At 43.9% G+C, this 24,814-nt stretch overlaps 1 protein-coding gene across 1 annotated transcript in view; it reads left to right on the plus strand.

Annotated features, from left to right (window-relative positions):
* Positions 1 to 855: 855 nt before the first annotated feature.
* Positions 856 to 24,814, plus strand: part of LOC310993737 (microtubule-actin cross-linking factor 1-like) — a 207,296-nt gene continuing 183,337 nt past the window's right edge. Inside the window, exons 1-9 of the mRNA XM_083982185.1 lie at positions 856 to 1,900; positions 13,808 to 13,974; positions 15,446 to 15,558; positions 16,439 to 16,545; positions 17,120 to 17,239; positions 18,485 to 18,580; positions 19,796 to 19,923; positions 22,341 to 22,434; positions 23,805 to 23,959. Of these exons, the coding sequence (XP_083838311.1) occupies positions 953 to 1,900; positions 13,808 to 13,974; positions 15,446 to 15,558; positions 16,439 to 16,545; positions 17,120 to 17,239; positions 18,485 to 18,580; positions 19,796 to 19,923; positions 22,341 to 22,434; positions 23,805 to 23,959 (1,928 nt within the window). The 5' untranslated portion in view covers positions 856 to 952. The remainder of the gene's footprint in view (positions 1,901 to 13,807; positions 13,975 to 15,445; positions 15,559 to 16,438; positions 16,546 to 17,119; positions 17,240 to 18,484; positions 18,581 to 19,795; positions 19,924 to 22,340; positions 22,435 to 23,804; positions 23,960 to 24,814) is intronic.

The following is a 24,814-nucleotide window of genomic DNA, read 5'->3' on the forward strand; positions in this document are numbered from 1 at the left end:
TGCCTTGCCTTGCCTCCTCATCCTCCTCCTCCTACCTGACGGACGGACGCCAGGTGACGATAAATCAACGAGGCGCTGACCCTGGACCTGTTTGTCTTCCTGCCTGATGTGTCTCACGCTGATGTAGTAGCTGTGTCCTCGTGTCCTTGACTGCGACCACGAGTCTTCTGGGACACAGAAAACGGGACCAGCCAGCTGCAACTGTGCAACTGCCCCCCTCCCTTCCCCATCCTGCCCCTCTTACCCCCCCTCCTCTCCTCTCCTGTAGCCAGCAGGTTGTTTTGGAGCGGGTGTCGTGGGAAACGGACACAAACCTGCTGGTCTCAGCGTCACAGGTGTCAGGTTGATGAGGGAGCTGTTGGATACTCGTCCATTCATCTAAAACGTTTCCTGTCCTGTGGCTTTTTTATTTATACATCAAGCTGCTCAGAGCTACGCTAAGGAGGCTCATAGGATTTATTTCTTGGTTTCCCTCATCATCAAACTCATCAAATACACAATCCAACAACTCCACAACGCTCTGGTGGACAAGTTGTGACCTGCACATTCACCACGCTATGAGATAATAACACAACGTTACCACACAGAGTTGTTTTAGAGGGAAATTCGTGCAAAACTGCTGTAGTTTCTGTTTTGCCAGCTCTTTTCTAAAAAAAAAAAAAAAAAGACGATGGGGAACTCCATGGGGTGCGTGCGGCCGCCTCGGGAGGGGGAGCTCGGCGGCGCTCCCCCACTCTCACCAAAGAAGCGTCTGCGTTTCAGGCGCAAGCACAAGCAAGGCAAACGGGTGAGGAAGGGGGAGGGAGGGGAGGTGGTGAACGACGAGTACGAGCGGCAGAGAGAGAGTCACGACGAGCCGGATGAGGAAGAGGAGGAGAAGGAGGTGATTGGAGGAGGAGGAGGAGGAGGAGGAGACTCGGCGAGGACTTTGGGGACGGCGTTGGACCCCAGAATGAAGCTCCACAGCAACGCGCTCTCCCCCGGTCATCTCCTCCTCGCCACCAACAGGAGACTCGAGGCTCTGTCCCCGACCCCCAGCCCGGCCTGGAGGGGCGTCTTCTGCCTCCCGGGGGAGGAGGACTCGGTCAGCGCCATCGTGGACGTGTGCAGCATCCCCAGCCAGACCAACGCCACCACCACGCCGGTCATCAACGCTGTGGCGCCGGTCAACGCGGGCAGCACCACGCCGGGCGGCGGCCGGGTGTGCCGCGTCCGGGAGAAGGTGCAGGGCGTCCTGGAGAAGCCCTGGATCCTCCGGCAGAAGAAGGAGAGGAAGGACAGAGAGCGAGGGAGAGCGATGGAGAGGGAGAAGGAGGACAACACAGGGGATGCTGGGGCGGTGTCAGCAGGACGGGGGGCTCGGACGGCGTCGGACAGGGAGCGTAAAGGCGTGGTGCACATCCGCGAGGTGGACGGGAAGCTGTGCGTGGTGAGGACGATGTATCCCAGCGACTACGGCTCGCCGCTCTGGACGGGGCGGAGCGACGGCGACGCCGAGGAGGAGGTTGAAGTCCAGATGGACCCTAACCCGCTCGCTGGAAACATCCTCAAAGTCCTGCTGAGCCAGGAGGAGGAGGAGGAGGAGGAGGAGGAGGAGGAGGACCGGGGGCGTGTCCGGGCCCTTGCCATGGAGACGACGACACCCGGCGGCGGCTTCAGGCTGGACTCTCCGTCTCCGTCCCGCGGCGCTGCGGCTCAGGAGCAGCGGTTGTCGGCGTCGCTCCTGGAGTCGGGCTACGCCAGCGACCTGCCGCTGACGTCCCCGGAGACGGCGGGCACCACGCCCAGCCAGACGGACTGGGGGGGGCTGACCAGCTCCTCCTCCGAGAGGCTGGACGAGTCCATGGTGGAGAGCCCGCTGTCGCTACAGCAACCGGCAACGGTCAGACACCTGCCACAGGTCGGTGAGACGTATTATACCTCTTCTCCACCAGTTCAAACAGTTCCCAGGTGTCTTAGGGCCACTCACACTAGGCAGTCGTACCGTGGCCAAGCACGTTTGCCCCCTAAAGTCCGGATTCTATTGCTAGTGTGAGTGCAAGTGTTCCGTGCTCGAGTATGGTACACTTGGTCACGAATGCGCACAAGCATGTAACACGCTTCGGGGGGGGGGCTACACCAGTGCCGCTTGATGACGGACAAGAGGTAGAGAGAGAAAAGAGAGAGAACACCTGTAGCTCACCTTGAGTGAGTGAGTGAGTGAGTGAGTGAGTGAGTACGGTGGGCAGCGGCGGGTGCGTGTGTGGAAGGTGCCGCAGCAGTTTTGAGAGAAAAACAAGTTAAAAAAAAACAACAAACGACGCATCGACTATTAAATTAGTTTTAATAGTCGTGACTAGTCGACTAATCGTGGCAGCCCTAATCGCTAGCTAACATCGCTTTGAATAAAGTTCAAGATAACTATGATCATAACCGGTCAAACAGTTAAAAAGCGCCGTTCTTTCTGCAGTCAGGTGAAGCGCACATCCGCCGTGTTGGTATATCAACGTTATATCAACCGTGCTTGAGCACGCTTGGGTTCGAGGTAGTGTGAGTGCGGGCCATGTGTACGTAAACATCGCTAGCTAACATTGCTTTGAGTAAACTTCAAGATAACCATGACAACCAGTCAAACACACTGTTTGTTCTAGAGTCACGTATATAGTATATCAACGTGATGCCGTATGTGTCAGAGGCAACCGCGCTTGAGCACACTTGGGTTCGAGGCAGTGCGAGTGCGGGCCAGCAGGGGACAAGGGGGGGGGGGCATTCGTGCTTCAGCACAGTACGGAACAACTGGCCCTAGTGTGAGTGCAGCCATAAAGACATGTCTGTTACATGCTCACAGCTCTTTTCATCCTCTCCAAACAGCCCTGTTCAGAACGGCTGGTTTCAGTGTATGTCCCTTTAAATGCAAATGAACCACTGCTAGCCCCGCCCCCTTCTACCACTACCAGGTAGGGGTGGGGTTATGCAAATTGAAAACCTAGTTACATCACTGAAAGACAACTGAGGGAACAGCTGGTAAAACCTCATGGATTTCAACCTAGGGAGCCTGAAAATTACAGATTTGTTTGTCAATTCTCACATTTTGGGGACCTGAAGGCAAAACAAAAACAAAAATACAGTATATATATATATATAGTATATATATATACGTCCCCTTTAAGGTTCAATCCAGAGGTTCAAACATCTGGATTCAACCTGTTGGCAGCTGCACCTGGGGACACGTGTTACCAGGTATTATCAATACAATCGATCAAAAAAGGCTGAAAACATCTGGACTGAAGTTGACAGACCTCATCAGACAGATGTCGCAGCTTTACATTTATATATTTTATACATTAGTTAACAAAAATAAACTAATCTGGGATTTAATACTGTTATTGATTGGCAGCCATAGTTTCTTCTCATCGTTACTGGACTGTTGGTCGTCCCCTCACCATCGTGGTGTTTCCCAACCTCCTGACATCCCTCGACTGTGTGTGTGTGTGTGTCAGGAAGATATTGAACTCCCCATAAGTGATGCGAGAGCTTGTTAAGACTAGAAACGTTAACGATTCCTCAATTTAAATTCAATATTTTATGAATCTAGTGAAAACAGAAGAAGCTGCTCCAGAGTTTCTTCTTCCTCGTCCTGATTCTCTCGTTCCTGGAGTTTGTTAAAAGCTCATGAGACGTTTGTTTGTGTACTTGGATTGTTTTTCTTTTGCTTTGCTTCAAACTGAAACACTAAAGAGACAATAAACCTGATCCGGTGGTGTGTGTGTGCCCGTGTGTGTGTGTGTGTGTGTGTGTGTGTGTGTGTGTGTGTGTGTGTGTATCTTGTGTTGTGAAACCAGAGGTGTTTAGTGCCAACAGAGGCTTTTCACTGCTCTTGATTTGTGTGAGTGTGGGTTGTTAGCGGGAGCCTTTGTTGTCATTTGTGCAGCATGTTCGTGGTCATGAGGGGGTTATATAGTGTGTGTGTGTGTGTGTGTGTGTGTGTGTGTGTGTGTGTGTGTGTGTGTGTGTGTGTGTGTGTGTGTGTGTGTGTGTGTGTGTGTGTGTGTGTGTGTGTGTGTGTGTGTGTGTGTGTGTGTGTGTGTGTGTGTGTGTGTGTGTGTGTGTGTGTGTGTGTGTGTTGTTATCAGCTGCAGAAAGCCACTCTGCCTCTCTCCATTCTGTCTTTCCGCCTCTGTCCCTGGAGGCTAATCAACGCAGCCCAGACCGTCTCTACATCCTTCTTTCCCAGTATCCTCCTCCTCCCTCCCTCCTTCTCTCCCTCCCTCCCTCCCTCCCTCCTTCTATTTCTTGTTATTTTCCTCACACCACACATGCTTCATCTCCAGACGTCTGTTGCAGTGTTGCAGGACGGGTGTTGGTGTTGGCGTTAGTGTGTGAGAGAGAGAAGTCGTTGCTTTAAATGACAGGGTTCATCTCACTCTGTGCAAAACTGTAACTGGTCATTTCCCATCAGATCAGCAGGTTTAGTTACTTGGGGAGAAGCCGACGGGTTCATTTAAAGGGATGGTGGACAAGTTGTGAGCTGCACATTCACCACGCTATGAGATAATAACACAACGTTACCACACAGAGTTGTTTTAGAGGGAAATACAGAGACTGTTTGATGAAAAACTGTCCCTGAAGGCAACACGCATCAGCTGGTTTTGCATGAATTTCCCTCTAAAACAACTCTGTCTGGTAACGTTGTGTTATTATCTCATAGCGTGGTGAATGTGCAGCTCACAACTTGTCCACCAGAGCGTTGTGGAGTTGTTGGATTATGTATTTGATGAGTTTGATGATGAGGGAAACCAAGAAATCCCATAATGAGCCTCCGTAGCGTAGCTCTGAGCAGCTCACGGCTCTGCTCCGCCGTTCTAAAGACAGCTTGCACCGACAATTAAAGGTAACGAACCTACTGCTACGACTATAGGGATTATGGCAATGGGACAATTTGCACAAAATGTTAGTTGACCTATCCCTTTAGAGTAAACTCCAGAGTCCAGACTGTGTGCAGCTTTAGATCTGATCCAACAGGACGTGGATCAGATTAGAAACGCAGCTCGACCTTTTTAATTTTAGATTCTTTTTCTCTTCCTCCTGTGTTTTGTTTTGTTTTGTTTGGGACCAGAGAATGTTCTGAGGTTCTGCCACAGGAACGAGGCTTTATCTCGGCCCAAAGAGAAGAAAAAAAAAAGAAGTTTAAACTCTTTTGCATGGACAGACAGAAACCAGCAGCAGCAGCAGCAGCAGTTGTTATGGTTCGTTCAGTCTAATCCCATTTTTCTCCGTCACAGTTCAGAGGAAGTTCAGTGACCTTCCACAAAAACAGCAGCAGCAGCTACCAAACGAACCAGTGGACTTTAGTGTTGGTGTCGTCGTCGGTGTGTTTGCAGAAACAAATAGTGTACGACTCGGTTTAGGGCTGCAGCTATCAATTATTTTTGTAATCAATTAATCTAGCACTTTATCGATCGATTAATTGATTAATCGGATAATTTTTTTTGCGTTTTTAAACAACCAAAACAACAAAAATTATGTGGCTTTGAATGATCAAGCATTTGAAAAAGCCCATTTATTGCAAGTGCCAACAAGTAGGTAACAACACAGTTACCTTACTGTAAATTTAAACATACAACATTACAAATAAGGATCGCACATTTGCTCCTTTTGAAATTTACCTGACCAAAGAATATAAAATATCAAGCCAAACAGGTTAACAATATCAAAAAATAAAAAAATAAAAAAATAAATGTAAATAATACAATTAGCCTATAAGTCAAGACTTGTCATAAAAAACAAATGATGTTTTCTATTATTAAAATTCTGATTAAAAAGGAATAAAATAGGAATATAACGATGCTTCGAGGCAGAGTTTTTTGCCTCGAGCCATTTTTGTAATCGAGTTAATCGAATAACTCGATGAATCGTTTCAGCCCTAACCCTGTTTATTGTGACTGATTCTGTCTGTGTGAGGAAGTCATTGATCAGATCGGACAGTTTGTGTGTTTTCTCTCACAGCAGCGTCGATGCTTCAGTCAGTTTCCCTCCTCGACGTCAGCTCAGTGCGTCTTGCGCAGTCAAAGCGCTGACATCATGTTAGGTTGTGGTAAATGCTGCTGAGTCATGAGAAACACACACATATACACACACACGTATAGATACTGTAGATCCCTGCTTCACCGATAATCAATAGCACTCTGTCTTGTGTGTACGTGACTGTGTGTTGGGTTTAACGTGCAGCTGTCTTTTATATCTGCATAAAAAGGGATTTGAAATGCGCATTCATCAGTGAGACGCTGCCTCGTCTCCTCGGGGGAATTCATTCTTTCATTCTTTCATTCGTTCTTTCATTCTTTCTCTTCCACCGGCGCTCAAATTCATCCATGCACTCGTCGTCCGACTGTGTCTGAATCCATTCATCTCTCCATCCGTCATCCGTCTCTCTCTGTCCCTCATCCATCCATCCATCCTGTTTGTCACATAGCAGCAGTTCACAGGCACGTTTCATCTAAGTGTCAGTAAAACATCTTTTTTCTATTTTCTATCTCATCTTCTTCTCCATCCTCCATCTCCATCCTCCCCTCCTCCCTCCTTCTCTACTCCTCCTCCCTCCTCCTCCCTCTGCTCCATACAAACTTCAAAGAGGCCATGTTTTTTAAAAGCGGGCTGGTCCAGAGCCCCCGGGGGGGCGGTTAGAGGATCATGGATCATGGCTGCAACCTGCTCTGATCTCACTGTGTGTGTTGACTCATCATACATGAACACACAGAGTTCAGTCCTGAAACCAGGAACCTGTATAGTGACATATTTACTATGAAAAGAGAAAAAAAGCTCACACACAACCAAAATGTAGCCAGGTGCTGAGTCCAGGAAGGTAACAGGACAAAAAGGAGGGAACTCCCCACACTGTATTCTCCCAAAATATCAAAACATGTATTAGAGGATCACATGATAAAAGAACAATGACGACGTTTAGAGCGCCGGGTGACAATTAAAGATCAAGAGGTCATAAGGAATCCATAGTAAAATAATACAAAGTCTATAGATATTCATTGGCATTGCAAGTATAAGAATGGACACAGGTCGTCATATTTGATGAGAGTAAGGCTGGTATAGGAGAAAATAATAAAGAAAGAAAAAATATATTTAAAAAAAGGCAGAAAATAACCCGTTTTGTCAAAAAGACAGACATTTTCTCTGTTTATATAAGGGGTTCTCCTTCCCTATAAAGTAAGAGAAATGATGTATACAAAATTTCAAACACGAAATATACATTTAAGCATTAGTTCTACAGATAATAACTGAATGAATGCAAGTTGTCCTTGTCCTTTTGTCATGTAATCCAATATTATGGGAGAAGACAGTGTGGTGAGTTCCCTCCCTTTTGTCATATTTACTATGAAGCCACAGTGTTTACTGTAGGTCACATGACCAACGATCTGTGTTTGTGTGTGTGTAGCCTGTATTTACTTTAAACACTACTCTACTTACACCTGCGTCATGTTTTCTGTTTTCATGTGAACGTCTCACTTCACTTCACTATAATTAATTCTAGTTTTAACAGATGTAAATGATGAATTAATGATGAAGCAGCAACACATCGGAGCTAACGAGCTAACGAGGAAGTGGGTTCGGTTAATTAAAGAATTGTTTTTGGTTTTGTTTGCTGAATCTCCAGCAGCTTAATGAATGAAATGAGCTCTAATGACTGAACTTGTTCCATTAACCGGTGATGAAAACCTGTTTCCAGTCTGAGAGTCGGTGCAGGATTTAGATAAACGGTGCTGAGACGACGTGTGAAGGTTTTTTTAATCCAGTTACCGAGCAGATGAGTTGTTGAACAGACACAGAGGAACCTGGTGGAGACGTCACTCTGCTGTTTTCTCTCTCTGATTAGTTTTTAGTGTCATGAGTCATTTGTAAAACCCTTTAAATGCAGCAGTGGAAAGAACAGGAAGAAGTCAGTGTGTCCTGTTGTAAAGGGATAGTTTGACATTTTGTCAAACTGGCCCATCGCCATAATCCCTATAGTCATAGCAGTAGGTTTGTTACCTTTAATTGTCGGTGCAAGCTGTTTTTAGAACGGCGGAGCAGAGCCGTGAGCTGCTCAGAGCTACGCTACGGAGGCTCATTATGGGATTTCTTGGTTTCCCTCATCATCAAACTCATCAAATACACAATCCAACAACTCCACAACGCTCTGGTGGACAAGTTGTGAGCTGCACATTCACCACGCTATGAGATAATAACACAACGTTACCACACAGAGTTGTTTCAGAGGGAAATACAGAGACTGTTGATGAAAAACTGTCCCTGAAGGCAACGCGCATCAGCGGTTTTGCATGAATTTCCCTCTAACGAACCTACTGCTATGACTATAGGGATTATTTTGGGGCCAATTTGCCAAAATGTTGAACTATCCCTTTAAAGGTGCTGTTGTTAAAGATGAATTTAATTTTTTTTGTGTCTGTGGACAGTGAGCTGAGGAATGATCTGTTTAAAGGCATCTGATGTGATGAGAGGTTTTAGTTTGGATGAGACGTGTAGAAACGAACCTGGAGGACAGAGACAAGTTGCTTCAGTTCAAAACAACTCGGAGGTCAGAATTCCCAACTTGGAAATTTCCGACTTCCGACATCATTGCGTTCACGCTGCAGGAAATCGGAAGAGAAAAAAACAATCGATACCTGAAGGATGTTTGGCATGTTGTGGCTCTTAGCTGAATATGAAAAATTAATGCAGCAGTAAATGATGTTTATTTTGGAGGAGAGGAGACGCTGCAGATGAGTGCACAATGCACATATAATGTTATAGCCTTGATAACAGTTAAACGTTATTTCCGTTACATACGAGGACCACAATTTCACACCATACAACAATCACAGCTTAATATATTTCATATAGGCTACTGCAATAATACACTAAAATATGCATTAAAACCTCAACAAACAACAAACATTTTTAAAAATTCTAACCGTTTAAGACGAGGGCCGCCATGTTTTGATGTTGTCGTGACGTCAAGTCGGAAAGTTGGAGCTGTAAAATGATACCCGAGTTTCCGACCTGTAATTTTCGAGTTCTATGCCGTTCAATTCATTTTTTACAACTTGGAGCTCATTTTTTTCCAACTTCCGAGTTGTTTTGAACGCAGCAAGTGTGTCCATCATCTGAGGACATTTTCTTCTTTTTTTTTAATATGTGGAAATAATTGTTGTGATTTTTCTCCTGGGCTTCCTGGTTGTTGTTGTTTAGCATCTTATTAGCTGATATATTAGTATGTTGATGATGAATATTTGCTTTGAAGTTCTATTTCTTGGAGTCGACTGTGTGATTTGTTTATCGTTGCTTCGTTTTTTTATGTTTTTCATGTGTCTACGTGAACCCTGCTGCAGAACTAAGTTACTTATAGGAACAATAAAGTTAACCAATTCAAGCCTATCCTAATCTAACCTTATCTAGCCTAACCCTAATAAGAACATGGGTGTTGCTACATGCTGTCATAGCCTCCATGTATCTGCTGCTACAGATCAGTGGAGGTTCGTTCTCGACCTCTTCAACACGTGCGTGTGATAAATTATTCACAACTCGTGGTTCAGCAGGTTTTTTTTTATCAGGCAGAGTTCAACCACATCTCTCTGTGATTTCATCTGTTCACATGATGATGATGATGATGACACGCTCCGATTGCTGAGGAAGAAAACCATGAGACACGGTCGAGAGCTCCTCAGACCGCTCAGTGTTGGTTCTTCCTTTGAATTCACTCACTGTTAGTCGACTAGAAAGGAGGAATACACCAACAGGCAGAAGATACTGAAAATCCTGTTGCAGTGGGAGTGTAAAGGCTCTGAGTGCAGATGCAGCCCTCACACACACACACACACACACACATGCGCACACACACGCACACACGCAGTGCTGTATCAGTATTCAGGCAGAGGATTAGAAGCTCAGTGTCTCTGAGTTCTGCAGAGAAACAGCAGAATTTTACAGTTTTGCAGATTCAGATCACACACTCAGCGTCGAGTGTCTTTGTTTTCTGTCTGATGGTTAAAGCTGCAGGTCACGCACACACAACACACACACACATACTGAGTCGACGTGTGTGTGTGTGTGTGTGTGAACTCTGCATGTATGTTTGTCTCAGGATTAACACCATGATGAGTTGGTTGTGTCTTTAAAGGGATAGTAGCATTTTTTAAAAGTGTGGTTGTATGATCTCCAAATAGCCCCTAAGTACTTTAATTGCAGTAGAAGACTCTCTGCACTCCTCCCGTTAGCAACGCCAGCCCATAATAGCCCTGCCCAGAGATTTACAACATACAGTGTTGTGAACAGACCCAAAGAAACGGCCTATTTTCACGGCCTAAAAGAGGTTTTACCTGAAAAAAAAATACACAGTTCCATTGTTCACTATAATATAATTTTTTCCAGCCCTTCAAAGTGCAGGAAAAACACAGTTTTTATTTGGACCTAACCAACTCACGTATCCCTCCGCCCAGTGCTTTAAGTGGGAAAAAATAAGTGCCGGTACTCCCCTTTTCAGCTGTTGGCTGGTAAATTAGGCGGTGGGCGGTCGATACCAGCACATCATTAAGTGACAGGCTACTTTACATTCAAATATGATGTTGATTAAAAAAAGAAAAACGTTCAATTGAACTTTCCAGAAAGATTTTTAAAAAGTATTTTCTTGTTAAAATCCATCTGTGAATAATGTATGACGACAAATGAATCAGTATTTGTTATTTTAAGTTTACCCACTTCATAAAGTGTCTCTATCCTTCCCTAATTGCTGTCCTAAATTATTGCCAAATTAAAATTTTCACTAAAATCAAGAAGTTTTTGTGATTTGTGGCCAAATAAACAGCCTCCACAGACAGCTGTCATTGTTCTAACAAGCTGACAGCAACAGTTTCACAGTGTTTCTCAGTAAGAGCTTTCATTTTACTCTGCTCTTGTTAACGAGTAGTGTTAAGCATTTTGGGAAATATGACTCACATTTAAGCATGTTGAATACAGTAAGTGGAAGGCTACTTATTGGTAGGCTACCACTGGAAAGTCATGTAAATGGCTTTACACTGTAACTCACGAAGGTTTTAGTCGCTCCACATTCACATCTCGTCTGGACACATGGAGTTATACTATGACGAGGCAGCGGCGTGCGCTCCGTACGTGCATGTGAGAGAGTCATGGATGAGAGAGCGCACAGCGCGGCAGCCCCGCCCCTCAGTGAGAGACAGAGGAGCAGCGGAGAACAGAGCAGGGCAACAGAACCGTGGCGCTCAGGGTGAAAGAGGCATATCTATCACAAATCGGTCAGAGAGAATGAGAACAGGACAGAGTACGTCCAGACTCCCGGTACGCCGTAAAAAGTCCCGGTACGCCGGGGGTTAAAATCTAGAAGTGCCGGTACTCCGTACCGGTGAGTACCGGCCCACTTAAAGCACTGCCTCCGCCCAGGGTTAGCGCCCGCTGATCAGCAGTTGGTTAGGTCCAAATAAAAACTGTGTTTGTGGGAGGAGTGCAGAGAGTCTTCTACTGCAATTAAAGTACTTAGGGGCTATTTGTAGATCATCATGGATGCAAACAGCGCGCCGAAAAGCGAAACTCGCTTTTTTCATGACCAATTAGGTGACTTGTGTGAATCGTTCAGATCCGAAGAGTTTTTGTTTTTGAGGAGGGAGGGGGGGGGTCTCAGCTGGGGTCAGTAAAATGTTAGTTTCTAACAGGCTGACAGTGACAGTCACGTGAAACTGAGGCAAACTCATTCATGTTTGTCTCTGATTATACTGATAACAGCCGACCTCCAATGTAGACGCGCGACATGCGCGCTCATTAAAGCGGCGCGTGTCCGCGTGCAGGCGGTGCGACGGCGACGCCGTTTTTTCCCCCGTGCATGTGGAGCTGTGCGCCGCGGACATGCACGGTTCCCTACGTTGCTGTGTCAGGCAGGTGTTTCCACGGAGCTCTGCCCCGTGTCAGAGGTGAAGGAGAGACGTCGCCTCCGCGATGAAGAATGTGTTCAATTAAAGTGAAACTAACACATTACATTACACACTGAATGAAACATCCCATGTCTTTATTTATTCAGTTTATTTTAATAGTAATAATTATGACTAACATTCAGTGAAGACCTAAAATTCAGTAGCCTATCTCCAAAATTGAGATATTGCAAAGGATTTCTTTTTTTAAGCATTTTTAATATAGAAATGTTGGCCTTCTGAAAACTATGTCCATCTATGCACTCAATACTTGGTTGGGGTTGAACTACTGGAAATTGACTTTTCCATGATATTGTAATGTAATCATTTGTTAATGGTGTGCACCCCCCCCCCCCCCCCCCCCCCCCTCCCCACGCCAGACAATTCCTCTCTTTTTTGGTCCTGACCCGTTTGCATCCCTGAGATCATACAACCCCACTTTAAAAAAATGCTACTATCCCTTTAAGCTGCAAGTGGGAGCTGTAACCGGCCTCATAGCTGCTGTTCCCCCCTCCCTCCCTGTTGCTGCAGTCCCCTGGCTCACACCGGACTTCATACTGCTCTATATTAGCAGCAGGAGGGAGAGACAGAAAGACAGAAAGACAGAGGGATGGACAGAGAGACAGAGGAGGAGGAAGAGGAGGAAGAGAGGAGGGGATGACAGAGGAATACTGATGACAGCAGCAGCAGCAGCCAAACGCCGACTCTCTCTGCGTCCGTACATCACTCCGGCTTTGTGTCCGCGGACACTCGGACGTAAAGAGAGCAAACTGAGAGGAAGGAGGACGCGGAGAGAGGGAGAGAAAGAAAGAAGCTGTCGGTTGCCATGGAGACCTGGATTCCTACAGACTCACCCCCCACCCTCCCTCCTCTCTTCCCCCTCTGTTAAAGTTTAGTTCAGTAGCTGCAGCAGCAGCAGCAGAGAGGACGAGTTTCTGAGCTACAGGAGAGACACAGTGTTGTGTTCAGTCTGGGTGTTTCCATTAGAGGAGTAAATGTTAAAAGGGATAGTTCAACATTTTGTACAAATTGGCCCATTGCCATAATCCCTATAGTCATAGCAGTAGGTTCGTTACCTTTAATTGTCGGTGCAAGCTGTTTTTAGAACGGCGGAGCAGAGCCGTGAGCTGCTCAGAGCTACGCTACGGAGGCTCATTATGGGATTTCTTAATTGGTTTCCCTCATCAAACTCATCAAATACACAATCCAACAACTCCACAACGCTCTGGTGGACAAGTTGTGACCTGCACATTCACCACGCTATGAGATAATAACACAACGTTACCACACAGAGTTGTTTTAGAGGGAAATACAGAGACTGCTTGATGAAAAACTGTCCCTGAAGGCAACGCGCATCAGTGGTTTTACATGAATTTGCCTCTAAAATCACAACATTATTGTGTGTTTGTAGGAACCCGAAGTCTCTCGACAACCTGCACATACTGATGTGTTAACGTCTGACTTGTGGCAGTGGGAGGAGAGAAAAAAAACACAGATGGGGGAGGAAGGAGGGGGTGATGAAGTGAAAGTAGAAGAGGAGCAGGGTGAGCAGATTGATGAACATGCGGAGCAGAGCAGATGAAAGAGGAGGAAAAACTGAAGAGACAGATCGAGGTTGGAGAGGAGGGGGGGGGAGTCATGAGACAGAGGGGGGGAGGAAGGAGGGGGAGGTGGGAGAGGGGGGCTAATGAGCAGACGAGATGGAGGGAACTGACATTAGTAGAAAAACATGCAGCGACGTTTCATTATCAAACTCATGAGGAGAAAAAACAGCTGGATGTTTGTGTGAATGCATAAATTCCTACGATTTCCTCCCTCACCTGAATGCACCGTGATGATTATCTTATTCTGTTCCCGTCCAGATCTCAGAGATCTACGTGAGCGGCGAGTCGGGCGACCTCACGGCCAAAGAGAAGCTGTTGCTATGGAGCCAGCAGGCGACGGAGGGATACCCCGGCCTCCGCTGCACCAACTTCACCTCGTCCTGGAGCGACGGACGCATGTTCAACGCTCTGCTGCACAGATACAGGTGAGTCACTACTACAGTATCATCCCACCCACTGCACCTTTAAACCTCTATCTATTGGTTTTTATATTGATTTTAGATATTTGAGCAGGTTTTCTGTTTGTTTGCAGAGCAGGTTTAATTTCTAATGTCCATAACCTGCAACAATTTGCCTTCACCTTTAAATCACATCTTAAAGGGACAACGAGGAGTTTTGGAAAAGCGAAGTGTTTCCACACTACATTTATGAGCCTCCGCACCGTGAAATTCTTTGACCGGCGCAAGACAGACTCATGTTTTCATTCATCAAGAATTAAAGTCAGAGGTTGGAAGACGATCACATACCGTCGTAGTTCCCACCATAAACGGAGATTCGGCAGCGTTATTCTCATGACTCGCCACGAAACCGAAAGTAAAGAAATGCTGGTCGGCTCGCCCAGCATTTCAAAGCGATATATTTATCGAAAATGTAGCCATTAACAAGTGGTAACGTAGATTCATCCACATTAATATGAGACTTTTTTATAACCAAATAGAAACTCCTCGTCGTCCCTTTAAAACTTTCATTGAAACTTTTGTTTTCAATTTGAATTTTATTTTCTATTGAACTTTCTTGACAGTTTTTACAGTTTTCTTTCTGTTTTTTGTTGTTTTTTTGTGAAGTACGGAAGCGTATTGCATTCAAAACCCTGTTTTTCCGAGTAATTAATTTTTTGGTTTGTTTTTCAGGGTAATTATTTCTGTTTTTCTGAGCAGTTTATTTTATTGTTTGTTTTTTTGAACATTTTTTCCCTGTTTTTCAGACTTTTTTTTTTTTTTTTTACCAAAAATTACCACGAAAAACAGAACAGAAAAATTAGTCCGAAATACAGAAAAAAATATGCAAAAAAATAAATTACTCAGAAAAACAGTTTTTTTTTCCAAGGGAAATATGCTCCCATAGTGAAGCATTTTGTGACATTGTTAAAGAACGCGCCGACTTCCTTACTCCACTTTATTGTCATTGTTAATATAAATACCACAGTATAAATAAATGAGATTACATCAGAGCAAAGTATAGTGACAAAAGAAACTAAATGCAATCCCATAATTAGTGCAATTAAAGCCGAACAAACGATCAAAAAAATGATAATAAAATGAGCCATAAAGCAGCGAACGGCTTCTAAACAACAATTAAAACGTTGAGTTTAACGTCCTGAAATAGTTCAGATCTAATTCAGCTCCACAAACTCTTGATTACATGGAGTTAAACACTGATGTAAAACTATTTCAGAACAAGTTTCTCCACCAATAAAAACCTTATTTTGACATTTTGTTCACTGCTCTGAATTCAGCCAACATGTGCATGAAGAGTCGGGAGTGTTGAGTGTGTGTGTGTGTGTGTGTGTGTGGAGGCTGCAGATGAACAGAAATAAGCTTTTTAAACTGAGTGACACCCACACAGAGCTGGCTAACGTGTGTGTGTGTGTTTGTGTGTGTGTGTGTGTGTTTCCAGGCCCGACCTGATCGACATGGAGACGTTGTCGCGGCAGAGCAACCGCGAGAACCTGGAGCAGGCCTTCGAGATCGCCGAGTCGTTGGGCGTGACGAGGCTGCTGGACGCTGAGGGTGAGGCTGCTGCTGCTGCTGCTGGGGCTTTTATTCTGAAAAACCTGCCAACATGAAAAACCTTTAACCTGCACATCTGTGTTTGTTTATTCAGCGTTTTATCCACATTAACACATGAATAAAGTGTGATTGATGTCCAACAACCTCCCAAGTGTTACTGTAGCATCTGTTGCTACATCACAGCAGCTGGATCCTTTGGTTTACATGTCACTTTTTTTTTTTTTTTTTTTTTTTTTTTACAGCTGTGCTTTTGCACTTTTATGGAAATGTTGCTTCAGTTTCCTTTTATCAGAAAGTTTCAGAATTGAGGCAGAATTTTTAACCCTCATGTTACACTTTTGTGTTCCTGGTCAAAAATGGCCGCTCTATTAAGACTCATCATAAAACTGTAATAATACATATTATCATCATTTGTTTCATCAGTTTTCTTAATCAACTTAAGTTCTTGTGAACATTACAGGTTTTTCATTTCTATCTGTTATTTATGGCCTGTATTCCTCATTTATCTGAGCTAATGCTTCCTACAAATGAGGATGTACTGTACTTGAGCTCAGTTTTTTACACTAATTGTAGTTCCCCTGTTCATTTCTAATGTTGAATAAAAAGCACAAAGTTGTATGCAAATAAATATAATTCATTTTGTCTGTTGAAATCCTCTTTGTAGACAAAGTCATGGGATCTTAGGTCAGTCTGAGATCACATTAACTATTAACATTTTTCAGAGATAAAACTTTTAAAACGGTCAAATTCGACCAGAACATACCATGATTGTTGGATCTTAATGTTTTTTTTATTTTATTTTATTCTCTTCTCTAGAAACCTTTTACATTTCAGGATGTTTTTTCAGTTTCCTGTCTCTAATTTTCCACCTCTCTTCCAGATGTTGATGTTCCTTCTCCAGATGAGAAGTCAGTCATCACCTACGTCTCCTCCATCTATGATGCCTTCCCTAAGATCCCAGAGGGAGGAGAAGGCATCGCCGCACATGTACGTCTGATTTCTTTTTTTACTTTTTATTGGTTTTCTTATACACATATGTGCCAACTGGACACAAAAACACACAACTTAACAAAACATAACATGACAAGGGGAGGATTTGTTCATTAAGTGAAACAGCGGAGTCAAGCATAACCACATCATACATAAAATGATGTTTCTTGAGCATATGGAGCAAAAAAACATTTCTTAATCTAGGGTTTTTTGCCTTATCTTTGTGATCTATATGAAATCAGGTCTTACAGTCGACACGTAGCTGAGCCATTTCAACCAGTTCTCTTCAAAAATATCACTTTGGTTTTTGAGTTTGAATGTAATTCTCTCCATAACATAGTATATTTTATAAATGATATCATCATCTTCACGTTGATTTCAATCTTTGTTTCTGCAGCGTCGTGAGCAACGAGCTGGAACTCTGAAATAATGATGCAATTACTTTCCATCATTTCCTGGAAATTACATTTTATAATATGAAGTGCTACACATCTCTTTCTCCTTCCTCCTCCCTCCTCCTCCCTCCTCCTCCCTCCTCCTCCTCCTCTTCTCCTCTTCTCTCCATCATCAGGAGGTGGACCAGCGCTGGTCTGAGTATCAGTCCAGATTCTCCTCTCTGCTCCAGTGGAGCCGCCAGCATACGGCCCTGATGGCCAACAAGAACTTCCCTCAAAACCCTGTGGAACTGAAGGTGAGCGGCAGAAACTGGTTCTTTAAATCAGGTCAGTGTTGGTTCAAGGAAACAGGAAGAAAAAAACAGAGAGGAACGACTTCTTTTTTATTTTTTTCAATCAATAAAAACATATACAGAAATACAAAAACACAAGGGGGGGATAAACACTTCTTGGTCACATAAAGTTGCCATTTTGTCCATCTTAGAGCATACAGCTCTGTTTTGATTCGAAGACCGTAGGTCAATTGTTCCATTGATCGAATTTCTTCTACAAGTCCAGCCAGTGGCTCTGTCCAGGTGGGTCAGTTCTCAGCCAACTCCTTGTAATGGCTTTCTTAGCTGCGAGTAATAGGATCTTGAACAAGTATTTGTCTTCTTTACCTATCACATCTTCTGGTATCAGTCCTAGATATACATACCGAGGATCATTAGGAATATTATATCCAAATATTTCACCCATGGCTCTTAAAACCCCCTCCCAAAATGACTGTATTTTCATACATGACCAAAATATATGAGAATGGTTGGCATTCAGTTGCCCACAATTTCTCCAACAATATTGTGGAACAACTTCTTTTATTGTAAATTTAAAGGGTGAGTCTCTGCACAGACTCAAGAGGGTTTATTATCTTCACATCTCTGCAACAGTTTCTCTAAACAATGTGAAGCAGATTCCTTCTTCGGCTTCTCTGGAGGAAAAGAAGCTGACGAGCAAATTTCTGTAAAGCCTCCGGAGAGAGAGAAAGAAGAGGGGGAGGAGGGGGGTTTGGGAAAATGGACAAGAAGTGTTGGGATTAAAAGGAAGTAGTTCTCAGAGGAGAAGCTGTGACATCATGACAGAGGAGGTGGAACTGGCCAATGATCAGAGGTTTTCCAATCCAATCCAATCCAATTTTATTTATATAGCACGATTTAACCAAGACAAGGTTTCCAAAGTGCTGCACAGCAAGATAAAAATACAATAAGTAACACAACAGAAGCACAATAAAACAATAGACACAATAAGATAAAACAGAATTAAAATCAATGAGATAAAAGAGATATAAGATAAAACACAGTAAAATCAAATAAAAAACAAATAAATAAAATCGTTAAAATAAAATAAATGAAGTCAACTTCCTACTGGGTGTTTTACCTGCTGATCGACCTTAAACATAAAGCTTTCGTTAACACTGTCTCCCCTCTCCTCCTCTTTCTCTTCTTCCTCTTCCTCCTCCTCCTCTTCTTCTTCCCCTTCCTCTCTTTCTCTTCTTCTTCCTGCAGGCACTTTACAACGAGTACGTCCATTTCAAAGAGACGGAGATCCCCGCCAAGGAGATGGAGAAAAGTCACGTCGAACATCTCTACAAGCTGCTGGAGGTGAGGATGGAGAGAGGAGGAGGATGAAGGAAGGAGGAGGAGGAGGAAGTTTAGTTTAGTTTAGTTTATTAGTTTAATAAGGGACAGTGTGCAATTACATTAATCATTTGCAGGAAAAAAAGAAAAGATGGTTGCACCAGATTTAGCTCCCAGCTAATTTCCATCTGTAGTCCCTGGCTACACATAACATAAAAATGATAAAATACACAGAATTACACAGACCACAAGCTACTATACGAAGGTGAGGCATAAAAAGACACAATTAGACAATAGACAACACATTAGACAACACTGAAACATGTATGAGGTAGACAAAGTGCAAAGTGCTCAAGCAGCATGATTATTCATAGTAATGATAATAATAAATAAATATGGTAATAGTGAAAATATAATAATAATGTAATACCAACGATGGTAATTCTCAGTTACAAAAAATTAAAAAAATGAGCAGCTATGGTAATGTGACAGATGTATCTGTGGATATCAGATGAATAACAGAGACAAAAAAGTGCTAACAACAAAGAGAAAACCGCCTGGTGTTCAGCCTCATGTGCACAAACTGGTTCTGTGTCATGAGGTTGAGCTCAGGGCGAGAGACAAAGACACAGAGCGAGAGAGAGAGTGTGTGTGTGTGTGTGTGTGTGTGTGTGTGTGTGTGTGTGTGTGTGTGTGTGTGTGTGTGTGTGTGTGTGTGTGTGTGTGTGTGTGTGTGTGTGTGTGTGTGTGTGTGTGTGTGTGTGTGTGTGTGTGTGTGTGTGTGTGTGATCAATGCAGCCGATTGTCTCAGTGAACACACTCATGATGTGTTGATGATCATAGTTCCTCCTTTATTCTCCTCACTCAGCTGATCAGACCAGAGAGCATAGCGCACTGAGGCATGATGGGATATTAAAAATATGTGTGTGTATGTGACTCTGTGTGTGTATGTGTGTGTGTGTGTTATTTATTTGTTTATTTAGATGAGACAGTGCATATTAATGGACAGTGAGTACATGAGTACTCACTCTGTAAATACACTGTATTTACTGTAGCACTGCTGCTAAATTACATCCGTAGTCCCCAAAACAATACAACAATTAACATAAAAAGTCCATAAAGACAGAGGACCGATAGATAACAAAATAAGTAAATTTACATATTGCAGGAGGATATGGATATGATTCGTTGAATTGTAAAAAAATATATATATAGACATGATTCGTTGTGTGTGTGCAGGTGTGGATAGAGTTTGGGCGTATCAAGCTTCCTCAGGGCCTCCATCCCAACGACCTGGAGGAGGACTGGGGGAAACTCATCCTGGAGATGCTGGAGAGAGAGAAGGCTCTACGGCCGGCTGTGGAGAGGTACACACACACAACACACACTACACACTACACACACTACACACACACACTACACTACACACACACAAATTACACACACTACACACAGACACTACACACACAGAGGTCCATTCAACTGTACTTTCCACAGGATGCATTTAATTGACCCTTTGTCAAGTCCTGCCCTCCACGGTTACTGTTGCTAGGTTGGACAAACAATGGTCACGAAAGGGTTAACTGAACTCCCATTGGAAACCATTGAAAATTAGGCAGATTTAAATTGCTTGTAAGGAAAATATGAATTAACTTATACATCAGAAAAATGGTGTCCGTGATGTGGCTAAAGAGCGGTTGAACGGGCATTACCCGACTTTCCCGAAAAATGGGGAAAAATCATTGTTTTGGTCACTCACTAGCTAGCTAATGATGCTAGCTAACGTTAGCTACTGGCTAACACTTCTCCCATTTCTCTTCGTAAAACTTCATAAAGTTCAAAAGACACTAGCAGCAGTAATGTTACGTTTGCTAGATAACTTTGAAGGTTAAAGTAATATATATAGGTCTATGTTTATTGATGTCTTGGGTTTGGGGAATGGGATAAAAAATGACTCTGGGAAGACGTTCCAGATATCGTGAGTCGCTATTACAGGAACCTCAGGCACATTTTAACCATATTGAAAAATTAAAAAGTAGTTTTGCCAAAAAAATTGCTGTCTACCTACATATCTATATCTATATAACCAGGGTTGCCAACTTTTGGTCCTGGGCTGGAGTGAGATTCTGTTGGCGGGGGGGGGGGCACACACACACACACACACACACACACACACACACACACACACACACACACACACACACACACACACACACACACACACACACACACACACACACACACACACACACACACACACACACACACACACACATTATACCTGCAAACTGAGTAGGCTAGAGGTGTAATAGGTGACAAAATACGTATATCCCTCTAGGGGGGTCTGGGGGCACCCCCCCAGGAAAAAATTGTGATTTTAACATGTATTTGAAGCATTCTGGTGTACTCTGAGAAGAAAATAAAGGGAAAACACAACATTTGCTTCAGATAACAGGGAAAAAAGCAGATCTGTGGTTCCTATCATTGTATGGTTGGAGTGTATGAAACTGGTCTAGTGGGGAGCTGTGGCTTTTGGCCTGGACCAGCCTATTGAGCCTATTAATATATGAAAGGACAGAACAGACATGTCCTGTGATTTTCAGTCTTCTACTACAGCCTGATGATACAAGTCAGGTCCTGAAATGTGTGTTTCTCTTCTGTAATAAACATTCTACATACCCATTCGGAGTTTGCAGGTATGGCCCACGTGCATGCATGCGCAGTTGCGCACACACGTACACACAGACATACACACACACACACACACACACACACACACACACACACACACACCTGCACTGCGCTGTCTCTCTCTCCTCTGTTCTCTGGACTGAGCTGCCTGGCTGTACTTTTGGGCTACCCAGTCTGCATCTTGATTTTAGTTTTCAACGGACTGGCCCAACCAGCCCGACCGCAGGCGTCAGTTCGAGCCGCGTTCAGTCCGAAAACATAACTCGGTCAGGTCAGGTTGTGTCTCGGGCTTCGCTCTCTCCCTCTTTTTTTTGGCCATCGGATTCGGACCAAGTCCGGTCCAGGCTTCAGCACCGTGCCGCTGTTGGTGGAGGGGGGGGGGGTCGCGGATCGATAACTCCCCGTCCTACTGTGCTGTGATCACAGGCTTGAGCAGCCGTCCAATTGACACGCGGATAAGCATCGCGCACACCAATCAGAGAGCCTATTGATGAGTGCCAAAGCTTGCTTAAAATTTTTTTTTTTTTTTTGCCAAATCGCTTGATTTTGGCGTGAGAATAGTTTGAATGGCGTGAGAGCGTGAGACAGGACCTAAAAGCGTGTGACACACGCCAGATGCGTGAGAGTTGGCAACCCTGATATAACAAAGGGTAAATTAGGGTCCATGCCTCTGGTCCCACAGCCCTATGTTCCCACAGTTCTAAGATTTTTCTCAAAATTAGGCCCTATGTTTCCACTGGACTCTCTCTACCTATCTGGACTCTATCTATATGGCCTGTCTAGCCTCTACCGGGTCTTTTTACTAAACTTAACCAACTCTTTTCTTCATTGCCTAAACCCAACCAATGGTGGGACCAAAGGGCTGAGGGAACATAGGGCCTAATTTTCAGTGACAACAAAAGTTAGAAATGTGGGAACATAGGAATGACCCCGTAAAATTAGATGAAAAGCGCTGATGCACCGACTTCTTGTTGCGTGAGATTTTCAGGGACATGTCCCTTTAACCCCAGTGTGTGTGTCTGTGTTTCTGTGTGTGTGTTTCTTTGCGTGTGTGTGTGTGTGTGTGTGTGTGTGTGTGTGTGTGTGTTTTCAGGCTAGAGTTGCTGCTTCAAAGAGCCAACAAGATCCAGAACATGGCTCTGGACTGTGAGGAGAAACTCACCCTCGCCAGGAACACACTGCAGGCTGTGAGTACCGACACACATACACACACACACACACACACACACACATGCACACACACACACACACACACATGCAGACTCCTCATGTTTACGTGGGGTAAATGTTTCATAATTCGCTGCAGGACGTCTCAGCGTGTTAATGTGTTGGAGCTGGAACAGTAAGCGCTCGTCTGGGACAATAAATATTTACACACTCACTCTCACACACACACACACACACACACTGACTCCTCCCTCTGTTGCCATGGAAACAAACTCATCCCTTTAAAAAAAAAACCCTCCACCTTCTCAAGTATTTTAGTTTTAGTATCTAATCCATGTTCTGGTGTTTTGATTCTGCTGCTGTTTGATGTCACACCTCATTAAAACCCTCCTGTTGTCCTCCTGGGTCAAGGAAGGAAGGAAGGAAGGGAAAGAAGAAAGGAAGGAAGGAAGGAAGGAAGGATGAAGGGAAAGATGTGAGGAAAGAAGGAAGGGGAAAAGGAAGGAAATATAGAAGGAGGGAGGGAACAGATTGGGTCGAAAAAGGAAGGAAGAAATAAGGACGAGGGGAAGGAAGGAGGGAAGGAAGGGAAGGAAAAAGGATTGTGGAAAGAAAGAAGGGGGAAAAAAAGTAAAGAAAGATGGAGGGAGGCAACAGATTTGGTCAAGGAAGGAAGAAGGGAGGAAATAAGGAAGGGAAAAGAAAAGGAAAGAAAGATGGAGGGATAGGGAACAGATCAGGTCAATTGGATCAAAAGAGGAAGGAAGAAGAAGGATGGAAGGAAGGAAGGAAAAAGCATTGTGGAAAAAAGGAAGGGAGGAAGGAAGGAAGGACAAAGGGTAAGATGGGAGGAAAGAAGGAAGGGAAAAGGAAGGAAAGATGGAGGGAACAGGTTGGGTCAAAAAGGAAAGGAAGGAAGGGAGGGAGGGAGGGAAAAAGGATTGTGGAAAAAAGGAAGGAAAGAAAGATAGAAGGAGGGAACAGATTAGTTCAAGGAAGGAAGAAAGGAGGAAATAAAGAAGGGAAAAGGGAAGGAAAGAAAGACAGAGGTACTGTATAAGGAACAGATCAGGTCAATTGGATCAAAAGAGGAAGGAAGAAGAAGTAAGGATGAAGGAAGGAAGGAAGGAAGGAAGGAAGGAAGGAAGGAAGGAAGGAAGGAAGGAAGGAAGGAAGGAAGGAAGGAAGGAAGGATGGAGGAAGGAAACAGATTGGGTCAATTTGACCCAGAAGGACGACAGGAGGGTTAAAACAACAACAAAAAAACACCTGAGCACCTGAACAGACGGGTATCGACCAGGGAATGGAACAGGGAATGGAACAGGGACTCGAACAGGGAATCGAACAGGGAATCGAACAGGGTATCTGACGGTGGCCCTCTGCTGTGTAGGACATGTCGCGGGCGGAGAGCGGCGAGCCGGTGCAGTGTGAGAAGGACCTGGCCTGTTACCTGCAGGACTGTGAAGCTCTGATCAGACTCATCAACCAGGAGCTCAAGGTGCTGAGGGAGGAGCGCTACTACCAGGTGGAGCAGCTGGTGTTCAGGTGAGGCCCCGCGGTGCATCATGGGTAATAACTCAGAGGTGCATCATGGGTAATAATGACTCATTCACTAACACACAGACAGGGCGCAGGTTCACTAGTTTAATTTCATCCTGGTTCTCCTCAGTAGTTTTCCACTGAGCAGCTGAGACTCAGTCTGAGTGTGAGAGAGACCGTTACAGCTGGACCCACTTCACCTGCTGGAGACATACAGCCCATAATAATAACAATGATAATCATAATATTGATAATACAGTTGCTAACAAGCAGTTGGAAACAAACACTGTCACTAACAACAGAGAGCAGCACATCAATATATTTGATCTTTTAGGTTTGAATGCTTGTTTTTGTTTTCCAGATAAATCAGTATTTTATCATAAAAAACGTGTTTTAGCAGCTCATTGAGTTCACTAAATTATTGTATATTGTATTGTTTATTGTAACTAGAATGAATCAGCAACACAGCATATTGTTTCAGATACAGTACATGTAATGTGCATAGAGATTTACAGGTCTTATGAAAAATACATTTACTTACGATATGATATGATATTATATACTTGCAACAACACATCACCAGCCATACCATCACTGACAATTACATAACAGCATTACACATATCCCGTAACATAACACATACATAAATAATACATGCTAAAAGATCACCATAATGAAAGCACTATAAAAATTGCCTCAAGCAGCTTTGTTTAGGAATTTGATGGAGGAACTTACTGTAAATCAATATTTTCAATATGTTTTTCCATATTGTCAATATTTTGATCTGACAGTCTGTAGATTTCAATGTGTTTGCAGCAGAAATGCACAATGCAGTGTTTTTCTTTTCTCCATCATTCGTTT

Source organism: Trachurus trachurus (genome assembly GCF_905171665.1).
Source record: "Trachurus trachurus genome assembly, chromosome: 11".
Taxonomy (NCBI): Eukaryota; Metazoa; Chordata; class Actinopteri; order Carangiformes; family Carangidae; genus Trachurus; species Trachurus trachurus.